Source organism: Ursus maritimus, unplaced genomic scaffold, assembly GCF_017311325.1.
Source record: "Ursus maritimus isolate PB19 unplaced genomic scaffold, ASM1731132v1 scaffold_19, whole genome shotgun sequence".
Classification (NCBI taxonomy): Eukaryota; Metazoa; Chordata; class Mammalia; order Carnivora; family Ursidae; genus Ursus; species Ursus maritimus.
Window position 1 is genome coordinate 6,236,659 of NW_024424341.1, and position 17,878 is coordinate 6,254,536.

The 17,878-nt window shown below is 39.6% G+C and overlaps 2 protein-coding genes across 3 annotated transcripts in view; one reads left to right on the forward strand and one right to left on the reverse strand.

Annotated features, from left to right (window-relative positions):
* Nucleotides 1–4,250, reverse strand: part of ITFG1 (integrin alpha FG-GAP repeat containing 1) — a 271,075-nt gene extending 266,825 nt beyond the window's left edge. The window contains exons 1-2 of the mRNA XM_040633257.1: nucleotides 3,877–4,250; nucleotides 2,079–2,151 (exon numbers count right to left, since the gene is read on the reverse strand). Coding sequence (XP_040489191.1) covers nucleotides 2,079–2,151; nucleotides 3,877–4,084 — 281 coding nt within the window. The 5' untranslated portion in view covers nucleotides 4,085–4,250. The remainder of the gene's footprint in view (nucleotides 1–2,078; nucleotides 2,152–3,876) is intronic.
* Nucleotides 4,251–4,330: 80 nt separating this feature from the next.
* Nucleotides 4,331–17,878, forward strand: part of PHKB (phosphorylase kinase regulatory subunit beta) — a 212,907-nt gene continuing 199,359 nt past the window's right edge. The window contains exons 1-2 of one of the 2 annotated variants that reach the window (XM_008702662.2): nucleotides 4,337–4,472; nucleotides 6,665–6,777. In XM_008702662.2, coding sequence (XP_008700884.1) covers nucleotides 6,723–6,777 — 55 coding nt within the window. In that variant the 5' untranslated portion in view covers nucleotides 4,337–4,472; nucleotides 6,665–6,722. Of the gene's footprint in view, nucleotides 4,473–6,664; nucleotides 6,778–17,878 lie in introns of both variants that reach the window. The other variant, XM_008702663.2, reaches the window with a different exon arrangement.

Below are 17,878 nucleotides of genomic sequence, written 5' to 3' on the forward strand. Positions count from 1 at the left end.
CTCTTTCTTAGGAGTTTCCTGAAGGATGCACTCCACTGAAGTAAATGAAGAAGCTAAGAATAAAATGGCATAGGATCCAAGAAAGAGGGATCCAACAGAGAACGACAAAGGGAAAATCCCCAAATACTAAGCTTGCAGAAGGCATGAAGAATGAATCCAGATTGGGTAGAAGTATAGAGGACTCAAAGGGGAAAACAAAATGTTCAATAGGCATTCGGCCAATATGATGGAACATCTAACAAGAAATTAAGGATACGTACATAGAAAACTATGCAATTGATTTTTTAAAAACCAACCATTTACTCCAGGAGGAAAAACTCTACAGAAATGAAATTACTGTGTACTGGTCGGTTCCAAAGTGCACAGATTCTACACGGTCAAAATGTAAACGATGTTTACTGATTTAACTAAAAATATGATAGAATGATATTGAGATGATGGGGATAATTTAAAGATGGCAAACCCTCCTCTATGCTAACACAAATCCAAGAGAAGAAGATAATTACTCAAGAAATTACAGTGTAAATGCTTATTTTAAAATATGGAAATAAACCTCAGAAAAAATATCTGAAGGTTTTATAAGTGGTTCCATCTGAGAGAAGAAAGGGAGAGCAGGGGAAGAAAAGAGTGAAGGGGAGTTATTTTTCCTTTGAAAAATATTCTAAACAAAATAAAAACAAGTTTCTAAATTTTAATAGTATATAAAACAACACTGCACTAATCAAAGAAAACAAAATGAATTGGGATTTTTTTTTTTTTAAACTTGGCGGAACCCTAGTCCTTTGTAGTTCAAACATTTCTTTCCAAGAAAAACCACTTCTAAGCAGGTCATTTCTTGCATTCTGTTCCCTGCCCACTCCAAGCCTGCTGATATCCAGTACTATGAAAATTTCTCAACAGGATAGTTCCTTTTTGTCCATTTAAAACTTTCCTCTCAATGTTCTAACTCAAGGCCATTTTTTAAAAACATATGTCTGAGTTTAAATATTGTAAATCCAGAGCAGTCACTAGCCCACAAAGGGACTTAAATATTTTTTTAAGCTGTTTCCTAAGTAATCTCTTATCTTTCTACAAACCAATTCATCCTGTACATGGTTAACAAGTAAATCAACTTAAAATACCGTTTTCTTCATCTCCCCTTTAAATGAGAACCTATAACAATTCCCCACTTTTCATGGGATTGAGTTCAAACTCTTTGTGATATTTATAAAGGTTCCTAGTCTGCCCTGATCTCATCTTCTTGGTCCATAACTCTTCAAAGTATACCGTCTGCTTCTGTTAGGTAAATCTTTCCACCTTCTCTTCACAATATGCTTACTGCCATCTCTTGTTAACGCTGTGTCCCCAAACTTGAAAGCCCTCACCTAAATTATACTGAAGGTCACTGAAATCCTGTAACTTTCTAGAAGTTTCTACTTTAACTAGAAGTTTCTGCATTAACTCATTTTTTCTTCCTTGAACCAGTCATCAATCAATCCTTGCTTCTTGATGTTTCAAAACTGTGCTGGCTCACTATTGATGACAATCACTGAGTTTCAGGCAATGCCAGTCATAGAAAATAATAATAAGAACTATTATTTGAACATTTATAAAATTCAGCTTGATTTAATTTCCTTCAAAATAAACCTTAAAAAATCCGCCACTTACCAAACAAAAAGAAATTAGAAGAGAGGTCATTGACCTTCCCCCAGTGCAAATGAAAGCCCACTCCCACTCTCAACACATAGTTGACCTGATGAGCCTGTGAATGAGCTGCTCCCATGGGCACACTCAGGATGAGAGGCAATCTCCAACACATTCAAGAAGGGGTATTAGATTGCAAGAGAATGAAGGGTGTTTATCCAAGAACAGACCTGATTTACTCATATTTATTTATTTTTTTAAAAAGTAAGTAATTTTTAAACTTGGTATGTTCACTATTTTTCCTAACAAATTGCTTGCTACTCACACCTCATAACTAGCTGTTCTGTGTCAACACAGCTGAGTAAAATTGATTTCAAAGGCAATCCAACTAGCTATTGCATATCAATCATTACAATGATGATTATTTTTACAGGAACAGATACATTTGTACTTACTTCAAGGATACTTTTACTTTGGGTTTAAAATAGGGTGCGTTCTGGTCTGCCAAAAAGACGATTAAATCATTTCCTAAAAGAAGTGAATATACGTTATTAGAGAAATATCTCCAGGCAATACCTCCAAGCAGTGGTTACAAAAAGCTTTCTGGGTGCTGTTCTTAACAACAATAAAAAAAAACCCTTTTATTTTACTCCAGTTCTTCTGCCCTCTCAAGGTGAGTCCTACTTGTTTGATGGAATGGGAATACCTAACAGTATATCACAAATTCAGTATTAAAAAAAGTGGCACAGAAACAGGAAGGATGAACACAAAAATGCAGTTGGTCAAAACCAACTGCGGCCAATGGCTTCTGCCAGGAATCAGATCAGGTGACTTAAAAGAACCATACAAAGAACATGCCTTTTAACTATAGTATATGTCAAACCTTGTCTCCCCAAACCTACCAACATGACCTCTTACAAAGCTGTTTAGTTCATCACACAGATGCATCGAACCAGGAAACAGGAACTCCTACTGTAGGTAGCTGACTAGTAACAAGGACATGATTACATATTTAAGAAAAAGTTGAATCTTCCAAGGCCCTCCTCTGGTGGCTTCTATGGAACCGTCACCCAAGCTGATGCATTGAAACTCACTGGATGCATTCATGAGACTTCACTGGAACAGACTTTTGAAACTGTTTAATTAAACCCAAGCCATTTTTAAAGTTAAGAGGAGAGTCTCTGTATCCAGTCTGGATGGAATAGTTATAGGTTTGGCAGTATGCACCCTTCTTGCAATAAATACAGTCATACAAAGATAGGAAAATTATCCAGAGTCCACAAGAGGCTCTGGGATATTGGTAAGAGTCATAAGAAACCTGGACCCAGATCCCATTAGTTAAGCTCTGTATAAACCTACTTCACCTCCTTCATTTGTAGCCTTGATCTACCCAGTTTTGTGGGTACTCAAAATGCTAAGACCCTTTAATACCCATCGTCAGCACCAAGATTTACAACAAAGTTTGTTTAGCGATGGTTAAAGCAAAGAACTCCTAAGAACCTCAAGTTGACAAGGAAAGCAGAGATTTGGAAGATTAGGGTGGTGACCAAAGTGAGGAAAAGGTGAGGTGCACATAAGACTAGACAGCTCAGGAGGGAGAAGAATCTGCAGTTTGAGAATCTTTTCCCAAGGAGACACTGAGTTTATCAATGGTTCCTGCAAAATGCTTGTGTGAGCTGTGGAGTGTTTAGGGCATTGGGGGGGGGGGCGGGGCACAGTAGCTTCAAAGAAAGCTGGGACCCTGAAAAAGGGAGGGGACCGTGAATAAGGCAAATGAGGAGGTAATACGAGAAGAAACTGTCAAGTTGCATCTTTTCCAGTTCATTAAAGGGGAAGGAAGATTGAAGGAAGTAAAGCAGAAAGGAATGAAGGGGCTTTGGGAGGGAAGGCAGAGGCAAGCTACAAAGACTCCTGGGAATCAGGAAGGACTTGAGAAAGCAGGTGATTCCATGGGGACGAAAGGGTACTTGGGTGAAGGCCGCAGGCTTCTCAGAAACAACAACAAAAAACCCTGGGGTGTTTCTAGGGCTCTTATGGGTATATCAAACTGTGGGGTGGCCGGGACAGCACCGGGGACTGGAAAAGATGGAGAAAACGGGCTAGCTGCAAAGGATACTGGAAATAAAGGGAGAGACAGGGTTGGGAGAGAAGGGCTGGGAAATGCAGGAGGACCGGCCATCCGGGCTAGGGGTGTGGGAACACCGGGAGGGGCACAGGGACAGCGGACAGAGGAAGGGCCGGGCAAGCACTGACTTTCCCGCAGCACGAAGAGGTCCGTCTGCTTGTCGGAGTTGAGGTCTCCGAAGGCCGCCAGGGTGCCCCAGGCCTCGGCCCCAAAGAGCTCGGCCGTGACGTTGTGCAGCGCCCGCGCCGGGACCGGCCCGACTCCCAGCAGCGCGAGCCCCCCAAGCAGTGGCGCCAGCAGCGCCCAAGAGCTCGGCAGCCGGCCCGCCGCCGCCATGGCAGCCCCTCGGCCCCCGCCCGCCGGCCCAGTGCCGCGCTTGACGGCAGCCGGAAAGCACCGTGCCGCCGGGCGACAGATAAAACTGCACAGTCCCAAGGCTCGTACGAGCCGCCGCCGGTTCCCCTCTCACTCTCCCCTAGGGCTACACCTCTGACGCTTGGGAGGCCGCGGAGCTAGGTTGAAGATCGCCCTTGCGCTCACTTCCGGCCGGCGCGCCTCTCGACACTGTCGCGCGGGGGGGGCGGGGCCGGCCGCACGGAGCTGACAGGCGGCCCCGGGGGCGGTGGCCAAGGCGGCGGCCCGAGAGCGGTGGTGGGGGCGGCGGGTCTCATGGCTGAAGTGAGCTGGAAGGTGTTGGAGCGAAGAGCCCGTGCCAAGCGCTCAGGTTTGGCTGGGTGGAGCGCCACCCCCCTCCCCCGCATCCGGGTGGTGCTCCCCCTCAAACGCCTTGGGTGGGAGGCTGGTGGGGGTCCTGGAGTTGAACCTGGGTCCGCGTGTGTCCCCTTAGAAAGCAGACGGCGGTCCCTTGGCCTTCCTCCTTATGTCTACCCCCACCCTCACCAGTTGGTGGTAGCCCCAACTTTACTACATGTGTTTTTCACCAACGCTCTTTCGTACGTGTTCCCCCTTGGAAAGTAGGTGGTGGTGTGGACTAAGCCTGGAGTCTTACTTTTTAGAAACCAGGCGGCTGCCAGGTTCCTGGGAGAGTGCGTCCTCCCTCAGAAATCAGATAGCTTCATTCTCAGATGTGTGTATGATCTGGTCCTAGAAAACTGGCAGCAGCAAAGTGTTGCCTTATTTCTTATCTCCCTTTTACGTTCTTCACAAGTTCTGCGAGTTATCTACGTGGCACAAGTCGAGGGAATACAGGGCCTTAGGCTGTGAAGGGGGTCACGTTGAGCATGCTTTGGGCTCAGAAGGAAGCGGGCCTCTTCCGTGGGCAAGTGGCCCCAGGACTCATAGTTCCCAGTTGTGCCTCCCAAATCCAAAGCAGCCGAGGTTAGAAGACGCTGCGCAGGCAGTTACAACAGTTGGAAGTGTCCTGAACTGACTTGTTCAAATTGCAAAGTCACGACTTTGAAGTTAGCACTTGTGGCTGATCACTCCTCTAGATAGGATTGAAACTTCCCTTATTTCTGGCTGTCTGGATATAATCTTGAGCTAGAAGTGTGCCTATAAACAGAAAAGATGGGTGGAATGACAAGTGTTCAATTGAGAATCTTCCCTTTTAAAGGATTGACGTTACTATATGTCACTGTTGCTAGATGCTAATGTTAAACAATGAAAGGTGTAGCCCTCAGGAAACCAGTTCTGCATTTGCATTGATATTGAGCGTTTTTGTTTTTATTTTTTCTCGGCTAATATACCCCATTATGTTTGGGTTTTTTTCCAGTTTATGTAGTTCTGAGTTGTCTGTTGTGTAGTTTGCCTTTTTTTTTTTAATTTAAAGAAAAGCATCTAATTTCTTAAGTCATACAGGAGAAATTCATTCAATCTTTGTTGCTAATTTCATTGTTTTTAAACCTTATTTAAAAAGTTCTGCGCTATTTACTTAGGTTATAGCAAAACTACCACGAAAGTATGAGAGAATTTTTTTAAACAAGTAGTCCTTAGTATATTTCAGAGTCAGTATAGTTACTTGGAATAGTCACATGTATTTTTGTTTCACACTTCTTAAATTTTTGTGTCAAATTGAAATATTGATTGACTGCTAACAGTGTGTCTACCTGGGCTATAAAAAGTGTTAATTGGATTGATAATATCTGGTCAAAGAGAGTAACCTGAGTTTTCTTACAGGGAACTGAGCTCTGCCCTCAACGTCTATTTTACAGCATTTCTCTTTTCTCTTAATAAGCATATAGGGTTTATTTTCTTCTCCAGGCTTTATTTTCTCTGAATTGCATGTCATAACAGTAAGCTTTGAAAACCTACCTTCTCTTTCTTGAGAAAAAAAAAATTCGGATTTTATTTAACTTTTGTTGAATGCAATCACTTAAGTCCAGTTTCATGTGTAAAGTAGTTACATGCATAGTATAAATGTTGGATGTTACTGTATGTTTATATCATAGTAGTAAAAGAGACACCATTTGAAGTCATTCCTCCAAATTAGTTGGGGTTTCAGGTTCTAAGTCTGTAAGGTGTTGACTAGAAAGCTTATTAAATGAATCATTGACTTTCTCTGTCATTAAAAACAATCAACCTGATTCTGTTTGTTACTTTTAGAAGAATATGTAAACTGAGCTTAGTTTGAAACTTGGGCTAACCTGACTCTGAGACAGATGCTACTGCAAAGTTCTGAGCATTGTTACATAGTAGCGTAATCACTTTACTGCTCAATAGAGGATGCTACACTTATGTAATGTTTAATAAGTGGATATTATATATTTCCTGCCTCATCCATATAAGCAAATGTAATTTATCAAAGCAAAGAAAATCAAATTTTCAAGTCATTAAAAAGAAAATAAAATTATAATGAACCTCAATTATTGCCTTTGTTGCACACTGCATCATGTTAATAACTGCTCACACTGCTTTCAATTAATCTAACGCTGATTGCTTCTAACCTTCACTAAACAGTTTTGAAAATTGCTGTAGTTTAGCCTGCGACGCTTATGATTAGAGTCAACAATTTGAAATGGCCAGCTCACCTGATGCCATCGTCTCTTCTCCTCCAGCTCTCTTAAGGTCTGGTAAGTGTGTAGACCCCGAAAGGGTCACTTGGTACTTTTAAATACCTTTGTTTCTGAAGGTTGATGTCAACCATATGATATCATTTTGGTTTTATTTGCTCTTTGGTGGGCCTAAGCCTGGCATCGTCTCTGTTGTTGTTAGGCTGAAGTTTGTACTGTATGCTGAATGGCCTGTAGTGATGTTGTGTAGAGCAGAAGTGTGGAGAGGAGACCCTGTTCTGCAACAGCTCTGTGTGACCAGGGCCTGGGAGCCTCAGTTGTACAATGAGTACCTAAAAAGCTTCTTAAGTGATTATCATCTTCTTGCATAATGGAAATAACTTTTATAAATTAAAAGTTTTTGGTTAGTGTTACAATTATTTCTTCAATTACCTGTGAAGTAGGTTTTTTTTTTCTTTTCTTTAGAGAGAGAGGTGGAGGGATGGGCCGAGGGAGAGGGAGAGAGAGGATCTTAAGCAGCCTCTGTACCCAGTGCGGATCCTGACGCGGGGCTCGATCTCATGACCCTGAGATCATGACCTGAACTGAAATCAAGAGTCTGATGCTTAACTAACTGAGCCACCCAGGCGCCCCTGTGAAGTAGGTATTTTTATAAACAATTTCATAGACAGGAAACAGAAGCCCAAAAGGTAAAGCAACTTACCCCAAGTCTGAGACTATTATGTTTCAAGGCTATGTGCTTTGCCTTCCACCCCATGGCATCCTGGTATAAGGACTGGAGGAGACATTGGCACAGTGGCTCTTAGACTGTCATGTTGGTGAGACTCTTTGCAAGCTGGATGAAAGCTGATTGCTCCCCTGATGAGTCCCCAGGATTTGGAAAACATTTGCAAGGAAGTTCATGCATGCATGAGAGACCACGTTTGTATTCTCATTAGAAATTCAGGTCTTTGACTGTATCTAGTCTTCCTTACAGAAGTAGAAAAGCCTTTGTTTAGTGGCCACAGAGCTAAAATGAACACTGAAGTCTTTAGGGCTTTTTTCTGTATGTAGTGACCCACCTTGGTCATTTAAAATCTGTTCATTGTGTGAACACTCTGGGAGAAGCCTGTTGCCAAGAGGCTGCTTTTTGTCTCAGATATGCCTTATGCAATATTCAACCTCAGGACTCATTAACAGGTAAATGTGAGATGAGGCAGCCCAAACTCTGACAGTGGTTCCCCCTTTATCTCCATTTAGATTTTAATTCATGTTTTGGCAAGATTGAGGAGGAAAATCTTGAAATAGGAAGGAGCTTAAGGAAAAATCACAGACAGAAAAGAATGCTCATATTCAGGAATGAAAATGGTCCTTGTCTTCGGTTGTCATCTGCTAAATAACAAAATAGTATATAGTATATAACATTGACAGTTGATTTCTGGTTTAATCTTTGAACTAAGAGAACAAGAAGACATATATATCTTTGGACTGGGTTTTCTGTATTTTAAGCACGAAGGCTCTGTTTTCCATCTTGGCTTTCCTAATAAGGGCTTGGTGGGTTTCCAGCACTAGCAAATTCATTCAACAGTTACAGGGAAAGAGAATACTAAAGACATGCTTTTATGCATCAATAGTCCTGAGAATTTCAAAACATAAGAACTGTGCTTTAACATTACGTAGAGTGTTTGAAGGCATATACAAGAAGCATTTCCAGTACCGTATCATTAAATCGAAATAGAATGCACCAAGAAACAAAATAGAAATATACCAAACTTCACAGTTAAACCATCTTAAAAAGCTGATTCCTTGTGAATTACTTTCAACATTTACACTTTTTTTGGGGGGGGGGTTCCTCTAACCAAAACTATTTAATAATGACTCCAAAAACTCCTTAAATCTTTTATCTGTTAAAATAAATACTCAGAGAGGTTTGCATTTATAGTTTATTTACTAATTGAGAAATACTGTGTTGAAAGTTATTTGTTTTCTCCTATTGTTGTTCCTTGGGTATTATCATTGTAGGAGAGTGTTTTAGGGAATAATTTCAGGGTTGCCTGAGTGGCTCAGTCGGTTGAGTGGCCGGCTTTTGATTTCAGCTCAGGTCGTGATCTTTGGGCCCTGGGATCAAGCCCTATGTCAGGCTCTGCGCTCAGCAGGAAGTCTGCTTGAGGATTCTTTCTCTGTCTCCCTCTGCCTCTCCCCCTGCTCATGCACTTGCTTTCTTTCTCTCAAATAAATAAATAAACCTAAAAAGGAATAATTTCATTTAACAGTATTTTGAAGCATGTCCTTGGTTGACAGTTGAGCTTTTCCCTGGTGCGTTTCCCTAGACACTATTCGATGTTACCAAAAATGAAAGCTAGTACCTTGCTTTTGGAAAATTAACTTCCAGTGTACCTAGATTATTTTATGTACTGTAACCCTGTTTATTCCTCCTGAATTTATTTCTATTTTGTCTTTGTTTTTACTCTTTACTGAATTTATTGTGTGTGCATGTTTAGTTGTGCTCTGACTGCTAATGTGTCTGTCTGTGCTGTGGTTGAATATAATTTCTTTTGTTTCAACTGCTTAAATCCAAAGAGATATCTGGAGGTCCAGGTTTTTCTTTAAAGAACCTTGGAGTAAGATGTACAAGACCATGAATTTACAGGCAAATTCCATCAGCAAAATAAGTTACTAAATTAAGAAAGGAGTGTAGCATCCAGTCCTCAGATTGCCTCCATTTTTCATGTGACTGCTACAGTTACAAACTGTTAGGTTAACATAGCTAGTCAGCAATAGCAGTCACATTGGTATTGCAGTTGAATTATCAGTAGTAATTGTTACAGCATTTTGTAATGAGCTAAGAAATGTCTTGGTGTTTTTACTTGTATTCTTAGATAGTAATTTTAAAAGTTACTCCTTCTTAAAATAAAGTATCCTATCTCTATCTTGGCTCCCTAAGTTTATCAGCATCTAAGTGAGTTTATCAGCATAAGACTTGAATTTTTTCCTGATTTCTTTTTAGGTTCTTTGATCAATTTCCTTTTATTTATTTGATTTGATGGGCATATCAGTACCTGGTAAAGTTTTGTTATATATTCTGGGCATAACTCAACTCTTTATATTATGTCTGATGCTCTCTTTTTTATTTTTAGGCATTATATGATAGCCTTGTTTTCAGCCTAATGTAACAGTCAATTAATCAAAACGTTTCTTGTGGCTTAAAGATGTGTTATACCTGGGTTCTGGGACCGTTGCGAGTTATGGCCCCTTTTAAAAGACTAAGGAAAGAGTACACATTTTGTGTTCAGCTGAATCTCATCCTGGCTTTGTTGTTTACTATCTGTTTGATCTTGAGCAAGTTACTTTACATCCTTGAGAACTGGCTTCTTTCTCTATAAAAATAAGGGTAATAAAACCTACCTGGAAGGATTATTGTGAGAATTAAATAAGATGTTATATGCAAAACACTTGATACTTAGCAGCTGCCCAATAAATTTTAGTCCTTATCTTTCCTAACATGGTCTTTTATAATATTGCTGATAGGTATTTAAGAGTAGGACTTACACAAAAACAGATAAGGTTGCTTCTCTCTCTCATTTTGATATGTCCTCTAGAGAGCCATTTGATTAAGAAAACTTGTCATGCTAAAATACTATTAGCTTGAATCAGATTGCCCAGAATCTAGTCACATTTGAGTCCAAGTCCATTTCATTTTTGTCAATAATCACAAGTCTAAAGACATTCTTTATGACAGTTTCCATAGGAAGTCCTGTCAGACAGCAGGGAGAGCAGTCATTATTTTATGTAGAGTTACGTTTATTTTTGTCTCATATTGGGTATGCAACGGGTTCTGTTCAAGTAGGATGGAATTTTCTGAAACACTTGTAAATTGTATCCTGCAGGGAGCTCTGATCTCTTCTTAGTAGGTCCTGCCCTGTAATCTTATAAGATTTAAGAAACAGAGGCCATATGATGTGGCTTAACTCTCCTGGCATGAATCTCATTGACCTTAAAGCTTACTTTCTTTCTGTATCATTATCCTCAGCAGAGATGATGCTTTAGATTTTATAAGTTGAAATAGTTTCATGAAGAGTACACTGTCTTGTCTCACTGTTTCCGATTGTTACAGAATACTCACATTGTGCATCCTAAAATCTATTTTCTTCTTGATGTTTTCTTTATCTTCAGTCTTCGTGAGGCAAGAGAAAGGATAAGAGGAACTTGCAGAATTCTTGATTCTGATCCAGGTGCCTACTTGAACATTTCCAAATGGGTATATGACAGGCATCTCAAGTGAAACCTGGCCAAAACCAAACTCCTATTTCTAACTCCTATTCCTACCCCAAACATGGGCCTCCCTTAATCTTTTTCATCTTAGTAAACCAAACCATTATTCTGCCAGCTATTCAAGCTAAAAATCCAGAGGTTATTCATTTTTCTTTCATCCTTTTTATTCAGTTCATTTGTAAATCCTTTCTGTTCCATCTCCAAAAATGTATACTAAAATGTGTCTGTTTTTCTCCAGCTGTACTCCTGCCTCCCTAGTTTAAGCCACTATCATCTCTGGTCTAAACTACTGAGATAGCCTGGAAAGAATTCACGTTCTTGTCTTACTACAATCTGTTCTCTACCCAGCAGTGAGAAGATTCTTTTAAACATGTAAGTCAGATCATGTCACTTTCCTGTGATAATTTATTACCGTTAAGCATAAAATCCACGGTCCCTTCCCTTGGGTGACCCAAGGCACCTGGCTGTTGCCTGGCTCTGTAATCTTCTCGTGGAACACTCCATTCCTCGCCCATTGCTCTTCAGCCATGCTGGCTTGGTTTGGTTGCTTAAGTCACAATTTTGTTTCACTTAGGCTCTCTGTGATAGTAATTTCCTCTGCCTGGAAAGCTCTCTGCCCTGCTGTTTGATAGTTTGTGCTTGTCCCTTCTGGTTGTCTTTTAGGTTCTCATCTTAAGCTTAAATCTCCTTAGAAAGGCCTTTTCTGCCTGTCCAATCTAAGTGGACCCCAGACACATCACTCTTAATTCTAATTCTCTGTAGTGCACTTATCACTATTTGGTATTTTTCTCTTGCCTGTCTCATATGAGAGAAGAGACTTCATCTGTTTTGTCCTCTCCTGCATCCCTAGAGCCTAGAAGAGGTCTTGGAGTATAATGAAAGATCAGTAAATCATACTGCTTAGAAAATTGTATTACTTATCACATCTGAGTCCCTCCTGCCCCTTTTGAGAGACAGTGTCATCGTGTGCTTAGTATATAGACTTTAAACTCATGCTACTAGGCTCAGATCCCAGTGTGATATTTATAAACTGCGTGAATTGTTTTTGTATCTACTTTCCCTCATTGGATAGTAGAGATAATAGTATATCCTTCATAAGTTCTTTTGTGAAGGTGAAATTATGTCTGTGAAGTACTTGGTGGTTGTAGTAGTGGTACTAATAATAACAATAAAGACTGTAATGTTGATGGTGACAGCAGTGACTATTTTAGTAGCTAATTTTTATTGAGTATTTAGTATGTGACCAGCAGTGTTCTTTTCAGTGCTTTTCATTTAAATCTCACAACAGTCTTTTGCCATAGGTACTATTACTTCTCTCTTGAAAAAAAAAACAAAACAAAAAACAAAACACTGAAATAAACTCACATAAAGTCATGCAGCGAGGATACAGACTCTGGCAGAACCATTGCTCCTAACCACTGCTGCCTTCCCCTTGTTCATTATGCATAGTGCGTAAGTGTTCCAAAAATGAATGGCAGTGATTATTATTTGCATCTTGGTTATGTTCACCACTCTTCTTTCATTTCAAATTAATGTTTATGGGGTCTCTCTAATGTCATAGGAAGTTTGTAATATATAATATTGGTTTTAGAGAGCTCATAGCCTGATGGAATTTTATGCAGAGCTAAAGATGACTTTAGTGCCCTTGTAGACATAGAATCTCTGTTTCTCTCAGACTCTTCTAGTTGTTTCCTACTTAACTTTGCTGCCTGTGGCCATCATCTGCCATTATATCATCTCTATCAAGTCTGTTCTACAAGTTCCTGTCTGGCTGATTTTTCTAAAGTAAAAGAACTGACCTGTTACTCCCTTGCTTAACACCACTCATCAGCTCTCCATCTGCTGCAGCATTAGTGTGGGACTTTAGTGAATTCTTCTCTGGAAGTGACATTTGAGCTGAATGAAGAAGTAGAAATCAAATGAGAAGTTAGGGTGAAGAGGATTCTAGGCTAGGCTCTTGGGGATAGATACAGCTGGACATTTGAGGAGCACTGAGAAGGCCAAAGGGCAAAGCATTGTGAATGACAGAAATAGGAGAGAGAAGATGGCTGGGATGGGCAGGGCATTGGAAGCCTTGAAGATACTTGGATTTTATTGTAAATGAGAAGGAAAGCCACTGAAAATTTGAGGTAATGCAGTGATAAGACTGAGTAACGTTTTATGAAGATCCTCTGGCCACTAAGTGAAAAATCGATTGGAGAGTGGGGGAAGGTAGGGAGCAGCTGATGGCAGAAGCTATGTATTATATGTCTCTGCCACTTAACACAGGGCACAGTGCCAGGCATGGGTCACCCAGTCCCTGTTGGGTGATGGATGTCTATGAAAGTGCAGATATTGACTCGGTCATCAGTCTAGATTTAGAAAATGTGATCACCTTGATTAGCATTAGAATCCATTTGCCATTTATTACTGAATTTTTGACTCAACAGACTGACTTTTAGAAGGAGGCCCAATTCAACAGATTTCCTATGTGTATATATATAGTAAATTCTTATAAATATGTGTCTTATTTTTATGTCATTTTAATCTTTGTCCATATTTTAAAATGACAGATTGGCCATTCTATTTCTGAAGAATAATCTCTAAAATTGTGCAGAGTTCTGCTGTATCTTTTCTTGGTTCAGGCTGGAAGATGCATATGGAGATTTGATTTACCTGTTAAGAGATCGTGGGTTCATGGCAGATATAAATATTTTATTTTTACTGGTACACACATAGTTAGAATATGTCTTTTATGAAGGGGGTTTATTTTCAAATCCCTAAGTAGAAAACAAATAACAGAAAATTGTAACTGCATGTTATATACTTGGTCTTGAAAAATTAGTGAGTGCTTTTTGATGGTTCATTGTAATTTCCTGTGATGTGTTTTTAATAAATCCACACTTGTTCTCATTTTTGTCACATTAGGCTTTGGCTGCCTTGGTTAGAAGTGGTTTTTAAGAGATGGAAAAACTTATTCTTGTAGTCCTTTAAAGACAATTATTCCTCATTTTGAATTTCTTGATTTCATAGCTTTCTTCTCTTTCAGTTCATATTTCACGAATTTCTTGAGGAAGTTGCTTTTTATAGATGAACAGTGACTTCCAAAAATCACAGTGTGAATCTTAAGTGTATAATTGAAATTTGCTGTTTTTATACGTTCTGATATATATCTTATATGTTCTTGTTTGTCTTTCAAAATATATATCTTAAGTGTATAATTGAAATTGGCCATTTTTATAGGTTCTGATATATGTCTCATGTGTCCTTGGTTGTCTTTCAAAATATACATCAGTAGTTTTCAACTTGTTATATAAAAATTTTAAAAGCTTATTGCTGTATTTGCTAATAAAGCAATAATCAGTAACCTCACACCATTTCCATGGCCTGCCTTTTTGGTCATTTAAGATTCAAGTCTTACAGCTCAGGACTGAATTTTTGAAAATATATAGATCCTAGTCATGGAGATGAACAGCCATGATGTTGTTTGGATAACAGACTGAGTCTTATTGCTAAAGCTGGGAAGGTATTCTGACGAGGACAGGCACAGGGTTCGGGATTAGACAGTTGAGCTTTGGACAGTATTTTATCATAGAGCTTTGGACAGTATTTTATCATATATGTGTTCATTCCTGGTATATTTTGAAAACATTCATATCATCAGGTGCTTAACTTGTATTTTCTATTACATTTCTATCTTCCTTTTGCAGTTGAACCAGTGAAGAATTTTCTGTGTTTAAGTTCTTTTTCTTTATGTGGTTACGTTAATTTTTAAGCTTGGTCATAAATATCTGATGATTGCTTATAGTTATAAAAAATTAGTTTGTCATAAACGTGACCTTGGCTTTCTGTGGCTTTAAGCAGTGAACTATTTTTCCACGAAGTTTTCAGCTTATAGGACAGTTGTTTGTTTGTGTATGTAATACATCTGAAGTTTTAATAGTTTCTGATTTACAATGATTTCAGTCTGATCTTTTTTTTTCTTTGTCTTCTAAATATATTTCTTTCACGAATTTGCATCTGTAACCAAATGACAATTGTGCAGATTTAATTCTTCAGAAATTAAGGGTGAGGGAATAAACTGCTTAACTTAAAAAAGTGATCTCTCATTTTAAATATTTTGACATAAGCATTAACTGATGATATATTGTGATGATGGAAATTTTGGCATGTCTCAAGTAACTCTTGTGTGTGAGTGAGAGAGTATATGTGTGTATAATTTGACCGTAACCTTGCTATCTTAATGTAGGGTGGACTTACTATGTACTCTCTCCTTAAGTAAAAACAATATATTTAATAAGCTTTGAACAACAGAACATCCTATGGCCGAGTGATTTCAAAGTAGGCAGCACTGTTAGGTTTTTGTTTTTTGTTTTTCATCTCCCCCTCCCAAGTTTTTACTTACTTACTTACTTACTTATTTATTTAGAGTAGGGGGAGAGGCAGAGGGAAAGGGAGAGAGAATCTCCAGCAGACTCCCTGCTGAGCACGGACGGCTCCATCTCAAGACCCAGAGAACATGACCTGAGCTGAAATCAAGAGTCAGAGGCCTAACCAACACGGCTCCATCTCAAGACCCAGAGAACACGACCTGAGCTGAAATCAAGAGTCAGAGGCCTAATCAACTGAGCCACCCATATGCCCCAGTCCTCTTAGGTTTTGACCAGTTCGGTGCTATAGATTTGGTTAGGTGACTTCATCTGGAAATTCATAGTAAGAAATCTGGAGCTCTAGAGAAAATATAGTAAACATCAATGAGGCTTTGCCTAATGATGGAGTATAGGAAATAAAGCCATGCCCCACTGGGAGACGTTTCAAACTTATAAAATATAATTTATTTAAAAATATTTTTAAAAATTCTTTAAACATAATTTTATTTGTTATTATGCTGTGTTTTGGTAGAGAGTATTAATCATTTCAATTGATACATTTCTGCTTAGATGGGAGTTTTTCTGTTCAAATTGAGCTCCTTACAAATATGGCTAATATAAGCTAGTTGATTTTAGACCTTTAGCTTTTGTTTGTTTTGTTGGCAGTTTTATGGGGGTGTGTTGTATGTAAGAAGTTATTTTTCTCTTGCTGCTTTTAAGAGTCTCTTTTTGTTGTTTGTTTAAGGATTTTATTTTTAAGTAATCTCTACACCCACTGTGGGGCTCAAACTTAACAACCCTGAGATCAAGAGTTGAGTGCTTTATTGACTGAGTCATCCAGATGCCCCTAAGATTCTCTATCTTTAACTTTTGACATTTTAATTATATGTCTTGGTGTGGCTCTCTTTGGGCTTGTCTTAATTGCAGCTCTCTAGGCTTCCCGGATCTTGATGTCTATTTACTTCCCCAGGTTAGGTAAGTTTTCTGCCATTATTTCTTAAAATAAGTTTTCAGTCCCTTTCCCTCTTCTCTTTCTGGGACTCCTATAATATGGATATTATTCCACTTGATGTTGTCCCATAGGTTCCTTAAATTATTTGTACTTTTTCAAATAATCCCCCCCCCTTTGTTTGGGTGAATGCCACTGCCTGTCTTCTAGCTCACTGATCCTTTCTTCTACTATGTCTGGTCTGGTTTGAATCCCTCTAGTGTATTTTTTAATTCATTTATTATATTTTTTGGCTTTGTGACTTCCTTTTGGTACTTCTTGTTTTCTTTCTTTCTTTCTTTCTTTCTTTCTTTCTTTCTTTCTGTTTGGTACTTTTTTATAGTTCCTCTCTGTTGAAGTTCTCTCTCTATACACCCATTCTTCTCTTGAGTTCAGCTTTATGATCATTACTTTGCACTCTTTATCAGATAAATTACTTATCTTTGTTTCATTGAGGTTTTTTTCTGAGGTTACATATGTTTTGTTTGGAACATATTCCTTTATTTTCTCATTTTATTGACTCTCTGTGTTTATTTCTATGTATTAGGTGAAATAGCTACCTCTCCCAGTCTTGGACTGGTTACCTCATATAGGAGATGAACCTTATGGTTCAACCTTGCCCTTGCCCTAGCTCAAACCTTTGTGATTGTCTAAGCAGTCTGATTTATTCTTGATAGGTCCCAGTTGAGGATGTGTCAAGACCTGTCAGTATTCCAAAGGGAGGGATCTCAGTCAGCATCTAGGTTCAGGATGAATGGGTGCCACACCCTCAGGCAGCAACCTTTAAAGTATGAAAATATATACAGTCTTTTAGGACTACAGTTATAAACCTTGCTAGCTCCTTGTCCTGGGCATCTGGAGGTGTCCCCTGGCAACAGTTGCAAAAATTCAGGCCCCAGACACATGTATGTGCTCCTTTCTGGTGGGTGTCAGTGAGCTCTAGTGAAGCTAAGGGAGTAAGCAAAGACAGTTTTCCCCAGTCTACATTTCCTGGGATCACCTCCATAGTCTCTATATATGTGGGAAACCTGACACTTGTCCCTCATGCTTAAGCTCCAAGACCAGTAAATAGGCCCTTTTCACAAAAACACTTGGGTTGTGTTTCAGTCAGCTGTCTGTGCAGGGGCCTTTGGGTGGCAGGCTTATAATTATCTTTCCAATTGTTTTAGTCCCATGGGGCCCAGAAACACAAGCCTCCCTGGCCTCCAGAGCCAAGTGATCTAGGGGCATTCCCTATGTGGGCTGTGTGTACCTGCTGGCTTTGACAAGATAGCAGGGCTGCAATGCACCTTCCGACTGTAGTGAGACAGCAGGAGAGTGCAAGGCCAGGGTGCTCCTGTGAGTTGTAGCAAGGAGCAGGAGATGTAGGGCCAGCACATACCTGCCAGCTCTACCAAGGCAGTGTGAGAATACAGGGCCGTGGTACACCTGCTCACTTTAGAAAGGGAGTTATAGACTTCAGGGGGAAAGGCGCACCTGCCAACTTAATTGAGACAGTGTGAGAGTGCTGTTACTGTGCATGTCCTCCAGCTCTAGCAAGAAGGAGGACTTAAGAATGGGCTAGCACTGGCAC